Genomic DNA, 13,727 nt, shown 5'->3' with positions numbered 1-13,727 from the left:
TCTTTTTTATTTCTATTTTTGTTTTTTTTTTCTTTTTTTGTGAGTTGTGAATTGCACAGGAGTGGGTTAGTGAGGCTTAAAACACTGACCATAAACCAAAATTAACAAATCAAATCATTTTTATTATTCTATCCTTTATTTAACCAAGTGAAATCCTTATTGGGGTTAAAAATCTATTTTCTAAAAGTGACTTGACCCAGATAGCAGCATCCATATTGTAACAACAATAAATATAATCAGAACAAATAATGAATGAATGATGAATAAATGCAATATCAAGTAACTATACAATGACAGAAGATCAAGACAATAGAGTTTATTGTTTTCTTAATCAGACTTAAACTCCTCCAAAGTAACATGTTCTGACAGTTTCAGACCTTTTTGTAAATTATTTCATTAAGAAGATGCATGGTATTGAAAGCAAACAACGGTGACCATATTACTTTTGTTTTTATATTTAACAAAATTACATGCATTATATTTAAGAACTTCAGTTTTTTTTTTTAACATGATGACGTTCTCAGTAGTTTGGAGGCATAAATAAAAATCAGAATCAGAATCTCTAGGAGGTGTTGGACAAAATAGGTCAGCAAATTGCCAAAAATGGATGCAAAATTCAAAATGGCAGACTTCCTGTTGGTCTGACATCATTTGCCCCTCTGACTTTTTTGTAGATCTCATTAAAAAAAAAACCTGAATGTACCAAATTTTATTCCAGTTGGAGAATGTGGCCTGGAATAGTGGTCTTTAGGGGGTGCTACAGAGCTGTTTTTGAGGGTTTGTTGACAAAATCTATAAAATATAAAGAATTTTGCTGCCACTCATGATTTTGCAAAAAAAAAAAAAAACCCAAAAAAAACACAACTGACTTTCCACACATGATCAGGCCCTCAAAAATGTGAAGATGGGTCCAAAATAATAAACACACGAAATATAGTGCTCGGGCCCTAATAATATACATCAATAACATAAAAAAAAGAAGAAGAAACACCTGGTCCAGCTTCTGCTCACCTCTTATTCCTGATCTTTTACCAGAAATTTGCTGTATTTGATTTGTTCTTATGACATAGTTTTCACCAGTCTAGTATTTTACTCCAGACCAAGTGTCCTATTTTGTGTTTGGGGCTGTAGTCAGACTTTAATCTGGTTCTCAGCAGGTGTCTGGGCAGTGAACAGTCAGGGTCAGATCTGGCTCAGTTGGGAGGGAGGGTCATCCACAAACTGGAAGGTTGTCAGTCGATCCCTGACCCCTCTCACATGTTGAAGTGTCTCTGAGTAACACCCTGAACCCCATGTTTCTTCCAATGGTGTGTGAATGTGTTCAGTGTTTGTGTGTAGAAGTGTTTAAGGTAGAAACTGTTTTAGTGTAAGTCTGTTCACCATTTACAGTTTAGTACAATCACTAGCCAAGACTTTTCCTGCAAATAGAATTACCACCTCTGTCAAACTGTGGACTAAATCCAGGTTTGTGGCTCTTCAGAGGTCTGTTTTCTAACAAGCATTAAACTCTGTGTATTTCTATTGTTTGTAACAACAGTAAAGTGTTTCCCATAAACCACACCACATACAGAAACGCAGAAATATACAGTATTTTTAGTATAAAAAACAATGTCCTGCTGTCTCCTATGTCCTTTTGATGGAGAAATTTGTTGTTAGTATACATTATATTAACTCTCAATCAGCCCTGAGTATCATAAAGACAAGTTAATAATATTATTTATTACCTCCGCCAAGGAAGTTGTATTTTCATCGGTGTTTGTCTGTTTGTTTGTTTGTCTGTTAGCAAGATAACTCAAAAAATTATGGAATGATTTTGATGAAACTGTCAGGAAATGTTGATAATGGCACAAGGAACAAATGTTTAAATTTTGGTGGTGATGGGGGGGTGGATTGCCTTGGCGGAGGTCTGCGCTCTGAGTGCTTTTGTAGTTTGTTTTGTTTTTTGTATGAGTTTGCCTTGTTTTATTTGTTTTTAAATGGTTTTTTGTATAATTTGTTTTTTTTTGTATTGTGTTTGTGTGGGTTTTTTATGTCTAAGTACATATTTATGTAAATGTATAAATTACAAAAAAAAGAAGAAAAAAAGAAAGAAATAATGTCCCACAGACACTTGTCACTTCAGTTTCATCTTCTGATGACGATATTCACATGGTAACTCTGGACCACTGATTTAAGACTTAAAATTACAACACAATATAAGAAATAAATGGTAATTATCATAACAATACTGTAACAAGTAAACCAAATGTCAAAAATGTCATAGTATAAAATACACTATTTATACATAAAGTAGAAATAATTTTGTTTTCAGACACATTTTTCTTCTTATTCCTATTTATACACATCATTAATCACCTTTGACCAGGTATAATGATTACATACTGAGCCCCAGTCATACTTTATATCTGAAGAATAAACCACAGTGTCACAATTGTTTCATGAGAAGAGGTAAAAGTATTTTAATCCAACTTTACAGCCAACAGTGTAATATTAATGTAATTAATGTAATGTTAGCTACCTACGAGCCAGCACGCAGCCTTAGATCCTCAGGCAGAGGGCTCCTGGCTGTTCCAAAGTCGAGGCTTAAATCTAAGGGTGACCGGGTCTTTTCCATCAGGGCCCCTCGACTTTGGAACGGCCTGCCCGAGGAAATAAGGCTTGCGGAATCAGTGGCATCCTTTAAGTCACTTCTTAAAACATACTTTTATAGACTTGCTTTTATGTGATGTTTGTCCCTTTTAATTTTTAATTTTTTAATTTTTTAATTTGAATCTTATCCTGTTTGATTGTTGGTTTATATTCTCATACATGATGTTGTTTTATCTCACGCCTCTACTTCTGCATTGATTTAACAGCATCATGTTACATTACCCCTGCCCTCCTTATTCCGATTCATTTAATCTATTTGAAGTGTCTTGTTTCTGCATTGTTGTACACATCTCTCCTATTATGTTGCTTCTATTTTAGTGTTTTTAGTGTTTTTATTTACATCTTGTATCCTGCTGTTGTGCCCTTTATTTGTTTGTCAAAGCACTTTGTAAACTTTGTTTTAAAAGGTGCTATATAAATAAAGTTATTATTATTATTATTATTATTATTATTATTATTATTATTATTATTATTATTATTATTATTATTATTAGTTTATGAGTGTAGGCTTTACAGGATTTGCCAAACTGATCAGTGTTTTCTTCAAAACCTCCAAAAAATATAGCTTTCTTTTTGGTGGAGATAACAGATAATGAGCAAATCTGTAAACAGACACTGACAGTAAAAGCAGTTATCATGTATAAATATAATGTCATGTCCCTGTCAGACTGTAACACAACAGCGTAACCCTGTCCTGTATGTGTCTCAGCTGTACTGTCTGACATTTTGCAGTCCCTCTCTATTGTAAATATGTATGTAGTCTGTATAGTTTTTATTACTATTATTATTTTTTATTTTATATTGTTTGTTTTTGTCTTGTTTTTTTTTTATTCATACCCTTTTTCTTGTACAAATTTTCTATCATGATGCTTGGTTTGCACAGTAGCATTAATAGTAGTATCATTCTTTATAGATAGATAGATAGATAGATAGATAGATAGATAGATAGATAGATAGATAGATAGATAGATAGATAGATAGATAGATAGATAGTGCAGCATGACAAACAATAAAAATACAATATAAGAACAAGAGCAAATACACTTTACATAATAAATTAGAAAAATAAAAAAGAACTGTAGAAAATCTGGACAAACAGGATCAAACGGTAAGGTGCAAAAATAAACTGTAATGTGCAAAATAACATAATTTTTTAGTAAGATGGAGGTGGATACATATTAATAAAGTGCACAGTGGGAATATGTTGGGTGTTTTTGTAATCAGTTTTTTTTTTTTTTCATTGTGCATCTCCAAAACTACTATACAAAAAAAAGAAAAAAAAAGAAAAAGAAAACAAAAGAAAGAAATTCACATTTTATGAAATGATTTTGTGAAACATCAAAGTATAACCACCCCCCAGACCAACCCAACCTGGATCTCAAAATGCGAAAACCACTAATAAAAGCAAATACACATATATAAATGAAAATGAATATAATTTACAGATATAAACAGATTGGTGAACAGTATAGTCCTAGACAATTATGTTGCACTCTTTTTTTTAAATCATCCCACATACCAAAGGTTTTTCAACTGGCTGCATGCATCCGGGCCACTGACTTCTCCATAACTGATCAATAACTGATCCATTATTGCAGTGATCAAGTATGAGGCAGCTGCCATCTTAATGCCACCATTTTCTTGGCTGCAGATAGAGGAAATATGTTAATGAGCAGGTTTAAATGTCAGGCAGAGGGGAGTTTATTGTACAGTGAAATCTAATCTAATTTAACATAATATAATCTAATCATATTCTTCAGCCATAATTACTAGAACTCCTAAAATATGTTTGTGAAATACTCGATCCAAATAAAAGTGTTGGTCACAGATTACAATGGTACCACTACCAAGAAAAACCCTGGCATTTGAAGCAAACATTTAGTGCAGTGTTTTTCAACCTTGGGGTCGGGACCCCACGTGTGGTCTCCTGGAATTCACATGGGGTCACTTGAAATTTCAAGTAATTGATAACAATTTAAAAAAACAACAACTTACTAACAAAAAATATATGTTGAGTTGACAGAGACAATCCCAAATACATAAAAGACATGACCAACTGTGAAGCCAAAACTGAAGCACTGTGGTTCTGTTTATCTGTCAAATGTTCATTGTGGTCAGTTTCAGATGCTGCAGCTCTTTCATAATTCATAGGTTGAGTTCTTGTTTGTTCAGTATTAATTGTCAGCCTTGTAAATCCAAGCTGGACTGACTGTACATATCCTGACCAAGGAAAATCAAATTCTCCCTTTGTGCAGTAATCTACACCTGGCTTTTCTGCCTCCGTCCATAATAATATACATTATATAGACTAAATGTCATCTAAAATTGATGTTTATTTGCAACATAGTATAGCAAACTATTACATGATCAAAAACAAATTAATTTTTGCAAAAAAAATGTCTGGGGTCGCCAGAAATTTGTCATTTTAAAATGGGGTTAGTGATGTAACAATATGAAAATTTCATATCACAGTTATTGTGACCAAAATTATCACGGTTATCATTATTATCACAGTATTGTTGAAATTGTGCTCAAAATGTTCAAAAAGTACTAATACACACACTGAAATAATTTAACCAAGTTGTATTTTGAAGAAAAAAAACAAATAAAATAATTGGCACAATGTACTTTCTCTTGGCAGAAACATTCAAGTATTAACCCTTAGTGGTCTGAGCCTATTTTGGCCGTTTTTCAGTACTTTTGATTTTGCCTTTATATACTATATAAATAAATATTTACTATACCCATGTTTGGTATCTTTTTTCCCACACAACTTCATCTCTATCATCTGTCGATTAGTTTTTTCCCTTTAACCTACTATATCAACATAAAAGGACAAAAAACACAAAAATATATATGAAATCCGATTTGAAAAATGTATATAATTTATTTTATAAATAACACAAAGATGCTTAACGAACCTTTTCATAGACTTTAAAAGCGAATATTGGTTCCAAATATTAGGCATATAAAATTAAAATTGTAATAAATTAAAACTATTCTCAAATATTTGACATAAAAGCATGTCTTTACGTAGGCGTTTTCTACGATAAAAGTGCGATAATCAAACACAATTATCATGATAATTAGAATTTAAACGGTACTACTAACCATCTGCAATTTTACTGCGGTTTATTGTTATACCGTTAATCATTACATTCCTAAATGGGGTCATGAGCCAAAAAAGGTTGAGAACCACTGATTTAGTGTATTTGCAGGATCGGTCGAATCTATGCATGTTATTAAACAGGTTTTGAGTATGATGTAGATGCACAGTAACCTCAGGAGTCAGTAAAGGCACCATTGAAGGGACAGAGGGGCTTTAGACCGGCGTGAGTGTGAACATGACGGCGATGATGAGGTGCTTCTTGTCATTTCCAGTGTCCCCTCCCAGAGGGTTTGCCCACAGTAAGCCACACAGTGGGTGCACGAGCCAAAAGACAGGAAATAGATGTGACAACACGCTCCAGCTGCGCAAAGCATTTTTTTGCTTCTCAGTGGAGGGAGATACGTCATTCTCTTCGGATGCCTCTGTGGATGGAGCTTTGTTATGCAGAAAATGACCCTTAACCAAAACCATAATGACCCATTTTCTGCACCTGCTTTCAGCCGTTCCTTGTGCAGATTGCATGAGATTCTGTTTATTTCTGTCATATAATAGGGGCTGCATATTTTAACCCTTTATCAGGCAAGGGACTATTTTTAGTCATTTCCACATACATTACAAGACAGTGACAGCAATAGTTACGGTGAGGACAGTGAGGTGACAATCTCAGGTCCAATGTGGTCTACAGGGTCTGTAAGGTCCACCTCAGCGAGTGCAGGGGAGTAAAGGTATCAGCAATATGTAATTAAAAGGAAAAAGAACTGTCAACATAATCTGTTACAGTTACAGAGAAAATATGGAAGACATTTACAGTGAACAACTAAGAGTGACTGCAAAGGAGGTGACCTTGATATGGTTTATTTCAATGTAAAGCTTATATTTTCAATTATAACTGCACAATTAATCAAATCATAATTGTACCAGGAAAAGACAGTGGTTTAAAGGTCCAAGGACAGAAGTATTGGGACTGATGGGATTCATTTATTATTTTTAACCCTTTATCTGGCATGTGACTATTTTTGGACATTTCTGCATACATCACAAGACCGTGAGGCGACAATCTCAGGTCCAATGTGGTCTACAGGGTCTGTAAAGTCCACCTGTGCATGAACAGTGAGTGTACCTGCTTTGTTAGGTACCATGAAGTAATGGTACTAATGTAAGGAATGATGTTCAAAGGGAGAATGTGGATGTGGACAGGGGTCTGGATCACCACTGATGTTATTGTAATCTGTTAAAAGTGATATTCTAATGTTCTAAAATACATGTTCCTTCCATAACATGTATTTTTCTTGTATTTTTATATATATTTTTTCTTTTTTGACAGTTACAGGCAAGGAACCAAATATGGTAACTTCATTGACCTTGATTTTCTACATGGCAGTAACTTTTTTTTTTTTTTTAATTTCACAAAAGTAATGAAGTCTTTTCATGTTCTCCAATAACACACTAAGGTTTTAATGTAGGTAATGTAGAATTTCACAGTATTTCTATGAGTGAACTATAAAGGGTTAACACTGGGCTATAAAACAATAATGAATATTGTGAAAAACATCATTGCAATCAACACTTTTTTGTCTTTATTGTGTTGCCATCTAAAATGCTTACAAGATGATTTAGATTGTTTTATTTAACTTAACATCAGATAGATTTAATCAGAATTATTTTAAATCTTCTGCCTCTAGACTTGATATATTTGTCACGTTCTGATCATAAATTACCATCTGTTGTCATCAGGAAGCAAAAAATAACCTTAGGAATACTTATTTGACATTTATTGAGGTAATTACTGAAAAATATATGAACATTTTTTATCATGATAATATTTCAAATTGACAAGAATGGAAAGTCATACAAGCTGTGGGCCAATATTTATTTTATGGTTAACTTTGATTGTGTTGATGTGTGTATTGATCAGCATTTATGTTGTTATAATGTTCTAAAAGGGATGTTCTAATGTTCTAAAATACATGTTTCTTTCAACTTACATGTGTTTTTCTTGTATTTTTATATACACTTCTTGTAATTTTTTTTTTTTTTTGACAGTTACTGGCAAGGAACCAAATATGGTAACTTTATTGACCTTGATTTTCTATTTGAATTTGAAAAATTTCACAAAAGTAATAAAGTCTTGTTCAGTCCTCCACTGAGGTTGAAAATTAAAACTTCATAGTATTTCTTTAAGTGTCCAATAAAGGGTTAAAGGGGGGAAAAATAACACAGCATTAGCATGAACATCATAAAACTGTTAACTTTATATACAGAATCTATATTTTCCTGCACAACTATACTGTCTGCATTCAATACTGTGATTTATTTTTTTTTCTGTCAAAGAGCGGGTGCAGTACATTTTAGTTTTATGTTCATATGGCTGTCGATTGATCACACTTTTGTCTTATTGCTGCAACATCAGTAGTTAAATACTAACATTTTATTATTAACTGCTGCTGTGATAAGTATCTGGAAAATTACTATTACAATTAGGGGAGTGAGAAAATATTGGTTCCATGATAAATCGCGATATTTCACTTCACAATACTGCATCGATATTAAAAAGTACTGCATAGGTATTTCTAGGTATTCATTCAAATGCAGACATGGCGGACGTTCATTTTTGGTTTTTATTTTCTTTTTAATTGTAAATGTCTCTAAAACATAACTTTATTAATCTATTTGTTTATATTTGTGTGTTTTGTTTTTTTTTACTGGTGAAGCCGGATGTTAAAACTTTATCTATCGAAAGTTTTTATGCAGGAATGTTTTGAGATATAACATTAGATCCAATTTTGTTAAGTATTTGCGCATGTTTCTGGTGTAATTCAATTTTTCCAAGAAATAACATTTTAAAAAGTAAAGAAACAAAAAAATATCGCCATGTTAACAGTATCGTGATATTTTGCGATATATATCATATCGTGATCCTAGTATTGTGATTTGTATCGTATCAACAGATTCTTGCCAATACACAGCCCTAATTACAATGTAGTAAATTAAAGTGTCATAGGCTGTAAATAACCCTTTTTTGCAAATATAACTCATTACATGTGACTCGATTTGATTAATTAAAAAAAAAAAAAAAGGCCTAAAAACCTACATTTAACCAAGTAGTGTCATAACAGTACTCAACACTGATCACTGTGAGACCTTTGTTAAACTCTCTCGACTGTTTGGATGCATTTTCAACAGTAAAAACAAGCTTTACACCGTACAGTATCACCCTTGTTTGATCCTGGGAGGAAAATGTGGTTCAGCCTGATGAACTGAACGACCTCCTTGTCCAGCGACATGACCATCTGCTTTGGGGTGGTCAGTTGGTCACAGCCAGGTCGGACAGGTGGCTCAGACCGATGAGCATTGATTTTATTGGTTGATGAGAGTCGGTGATTATTCAAACAAGAGCCAAACGACTACAGCGCAGACAAATGAGTCGAGCTTGTGTAAATGTAGACAAACCTCCATAATCCGTCCTTTTCTTGAGGGATTTCTTGATTTTTTGTTCATGCAGTTTTGCTGGTGACCCACACTGACCATAAATTCACCAGAAATGTTATTTTTGCCACAGAATGATCAGCTGCTTGATTTGGTGAAACGGTCATATTATAATTATTGAAGTCGACGTTAAGATCTGTAATCTGCAGTTTGATTCTACTTGCTTAATTATTGCAATACTGACCGTCTGATCTTTTTGTTTTCTTCTAATTATTGCCACTGAATCCAAAATACATGATAAAGGGACAAAAATATTGGCCTACAGCTTGCATGACTTTCTATTCTTGTCAATTTGAAATATTATCATGATAAAAATGTTCGTATATTTGCCAATAATTATCTCAATAAATGTCAAACCAATAATCCTAAGGTTATTTTTTGCTTCCTGAAGACAACAGATGGTAATTTATGATCAGAACGTGACAAATATATCAAGTCTAGAGGCAGAAGATTTAAAATAATTATGATTAAAAATATCTGACATAAAGATAAATAAAACAACCTAAATCATCTTGTTAGCATTTTAGATGGCAACACAATAAAGACAAAAAAGTGATGTTTTTCACACTATTCATTATTGTTTTATAGCCCAGTGTTAACCCTTTATAGTTCACTCATAGAAATACTGTGAAATTCTCCATTACCTACATTACAACCTTAGTGTGTTATTGGAAGACCTAACAAGGCTTCATTACTTTCGTGAAAATTGTCAAAATGTTTTATTGTCATGTAGAAAATCAAGTTACCCTATTTGGTTTCTTGCCTGTAACTGTAAAAAAAAAACCCAAAAAAACAAGAACATGACAAAAACATAAGTGCTGATCCAGACACTTGTCCACATCCACATTATCCCACATTATTATTACTTTTGTGAAATGTTTAGAAAATAAATAAAATGTATTTTCATTCTGAAAATGAGAGTCAATGAAGTTACCATATTTAGTTCCTTGCCTGTAACTGTCAATAAAATAAAATAAAATAGAAGAAGTATATATGAAAACACAAGAAAAACACATGTAAGGTGAAAGGTGCATGTGTTTTAGAAAATTACAAAAACATTAGTGCTGATCCAGACCCCTGTCCACATCCACATTCTCCCTTTGAACATCATTCCTTACATTAGTACCATTACTTCATGGCACCTAACAAAGCAGGTACACTCACTGTTCATGCAGAGGTGGACCTTACAGACCCTGTAGACCAGTGGTCCTCAACTTTTTTTGTACTACAGACCAGTTTCATGCATGAAAATTTTCTGTGAACCGGTAAGAGGTGCAGGGGTTCCAATCACAAAAAACTTTCAGTTCAGAGCATGTGATCTGAAACACTTACACTGTATATCAGGCAATTCCAATGATTCTACAGTAGAATATCAACTCACCCTAATGCAGAATCAGTTGGAACCCTGGACTTGTTTCCCTGCAACTAGACGGTCCCATCTGGGGATGATGGGAGACACACAGTCCAATTGTGTTCCGTAGATCCAGTCTACTACTTAGTAATTCATCATCGCAGAAAACCCAGCCACACAAAAATATGAGGTTGGAAACAGAAGAAGGACTTTCAGGGCTTTTGTGGCGATATCCACATATTCTGCTTTGACTTTAATCCAGAATGCACAGAGGTTTGAAGTTGTATCAAACACGGATTGATGTACTGGAGCAGGCGCTTGTGTGTCACCTGTTGCAATGAACCTGTAACTGAGGCAGGAATCTTGATATTTCCTTATAATACATTCCCTACATACATTTCCTCGTTTCTTCCCGAAAAAGTTCTCCAGTGAATTTTGTTTTGGCTCATTTCTTTAGCTTGTTTTACCATTGATTCATGAAATGGCGTAGGAGCGGTTGTGAGGCGAGGACGGAAACAATCCCTTTTCAAAATAAAATCGCTGGAAGACTGGTGGAAAAAATTGCTTTAATATTAACCACAATTTTTTTTCTTTGCGGCCCGGGACCAAATGGTCAGTCCCCGGACCGCAGGGGTTGGGGAACACTGCTGCAGACCACATTGGACCTGAGACTGTTGCCTCACTGTCTTGTAATATGTGTGGAAATGACCAAAAATAGTCACTTGCCAGATAAAAGGTTAAAAATAGTGAATGAATCTCGTCAGTCCCAATACTTCTGTCCTTGGACCTTTAAACCACTGTCTTTTCCTGGTACAATTATGAATTGATTAATTGTGCAGTTATAATTGAAAAAAAAAAAAAGATTTACATTGAAAAAAACCATATCAAGGTCACTTCCTTTGCGATCACTATCAGTTGTTCACTGTAAATGTCTTCCATATTTTCTGGGTAACTGTAACAGATTATGTTGACAGTTCTTTTTCCTTTTAATTACATATTGCTGATACCTTTACTCCCCTGCACTCGCTGTGATTAATATAACCGCATTAGTCGACTCGGATGAGGGATTATGTATGATGAAGGATTATTTGCCACTGACTGTCTAATGTTCATTACACCCTCGTTCTGATCTCCGTGCTTCCTCTTTTCTCTCTTTCCTCTCCAGTGTCAGAGTTGTAAAGGATCTGGCTCGGCTCTCCGTCCTCCCCCTCTGCGTCACGCCGCTCCCATGACCTTTTCCCGCCGCGCCAAACCCATGGAGAGTGCACGCCCACCCAGATAGGATGCCTGACCTGCCCGACTCCCAGCGTCCCCTCCTGCCCGCCTTCACCACCTCCTCCTCCTCCTCGTGTCTACCTGCTCTTACCATCGGTTCCTCGCGGCCCGCCAGGCTCCGCCCAGCCCCGCTCCAACATGGTGGATGAAGTAACCACCATGAAGGATGACGTCATCAACGCCAACACGCTGGCTTGGCTGGTCTGCTCGGGCGTGTCCATCCTGGCCAACACTTGGAGCATCCTCAGCGTCAGTGCCAAGCAGAAGAAGTGGAAGCCGCTAGAGTTCCTCATCTGCACGCTGGCGGGCACGCACATCCTGAACATGGCCATCCCCATCACCATGTACTGTGTCATAACGCTGCGCCGCCAGCACTCCAACTACGAGTGGAACGAGGGCCTGTGCAAGGTGTTCGTCTCCACCTTCTATACGCTCACGCTGGTCACATGCTTCTCTGTCACCTCTCTGTCTTATCATCGCATGTGGATGGTACGCTGGCCCGTGAACTACAGGTAAGGCTGCTGTTAGATTAGATTGGATTAGATTGGATTACACTGGATTACATTAGATTACATTAGATTGGATTAGATTACACTGAATTACATTTGCTTGGATTACATTGGATTACATTACATTGGATTGGATTATATTGGATTACATTATCTTGGATTGAAATAGATTACATTAGATTACATTACCTTAGATTGAAATAGATTACGTTAGATTACATTAGATTGGATTGGATTACATTACATTGGATTAGATTACATTAGAGTACATTATCTTGGATTGGAATAGATTACATTAGATTACATTGGATTGGATTACATTAGATTAGATTGGATAAAATTACATTAGATTACACTGGATTACATTAGATTGGATTGGATTAGATTTGATTACATTAGATTGGATTGGATTGGATTAGATTACATTATATTACATTACATTGGATTGGATTGGATTACATTAGATTGGATTAGATTACACTGAATTACATCAGATTGGATTACATTAGATTGCATTATCTTGGATTGGAATAGATTACATTAGATTACATTGTATTGGATAAGATTACATTAGATTACACTGGATTACATTAGATTGGATTGGATTAGATTGGATTACATTAGATTGGATTGGATTAGATTAGACTACATTGATTAGATTACATTAGATTGGATTGGATTACATGATCTTTAATTAGATTACATTAGATTACATTTAATTACATTGGATTGGATTACACTGTATTACATTGGATTGTATTAGATTGTATTGGATTACATTAGGTTACATTAGATTGGATTGTACTATATTAGTTTGGATTGGATTACATTATCTTGGATTAGATTACATTTGATTGGATTGGAATAGATTACATTACATTGGATTGGATTAGATGAGATTCAAAATCCATGCTGCTACACCATACATTTGATACAAAAAATCATTACTGTCACATTACTTCTTATACATACTGTATGTATAATATATATATATATATATATATATATATATATATATATATATATATATATATATATATACACACATATATATATATATATATATATATATATATATATATATATATGTTATGCCTCAGGGCTGGTTGTGGTTGTGGTGGTGGTGGGGGGGGCATAAACAAATGTCCTGCCCCCGCAAAAGAAAGTTTGCGAAGTTTCAGGAGGTAGGGAAAAGATAAATGAGCTTCACAACAGCGGGAGATGTAGAGGAATTATTGTGTGTTAAATTTCACTTTCACTTTGCGCATACCCATTGTGAGGTACGCATGACACGGACCACACCGCCCCATATATACCACCACCACCACCACCCTACCCCCTCGCCAGT

At 34.7% G+C, this 13,727-nt stretch overlaps 1 protein-coding gene across 1 annotated transcript in view; it reads left to right on the top strand.

The window, feature by feature from the left end:
* LOC115422848 (probable G-protein coupled receptor 153) overlaps positions 1 to 13,727 on the top strand; it is a 98,165-nt gene that overhangs the window by 38,015 nt on the left and 46,423 nt on the right. Inside the window, exon 2 of the mRNA XM_030139435.1 lies at positions 11,761 to 12,382. Coding sequence (XP_029995295.1) covers positions 12,009 to 12,382 — 374 coding nt within the window. The 5' untranslated portion in view covers positions 11,761 to 12,008. The remainder of the gene's footprint in view (positions 1 to 11,760; positions 12,383 to 13,727) is intronic.

This window comes from Sphaeramia orbicularis, chromosome 7, assembly GCF_902148855.1.
Source record: "Sphaeramia orbicularis chromosome 7, fSphaOr1.1, whole genome shotgun sequence".
Classification (NCBI taxonomy): domain Eukaryota; kingdom Metazoa; phylum Chordata; class Actinopteri; order Kurtiformes; family Apogonidae; genus Sphaeramia; species Sphaeramia orbicularis.
The sequence above is the reverse complement of the archived record's forward strand: the minus strand, read 5'-3'. Positions and strand labels throughout refer to the sequence as shown.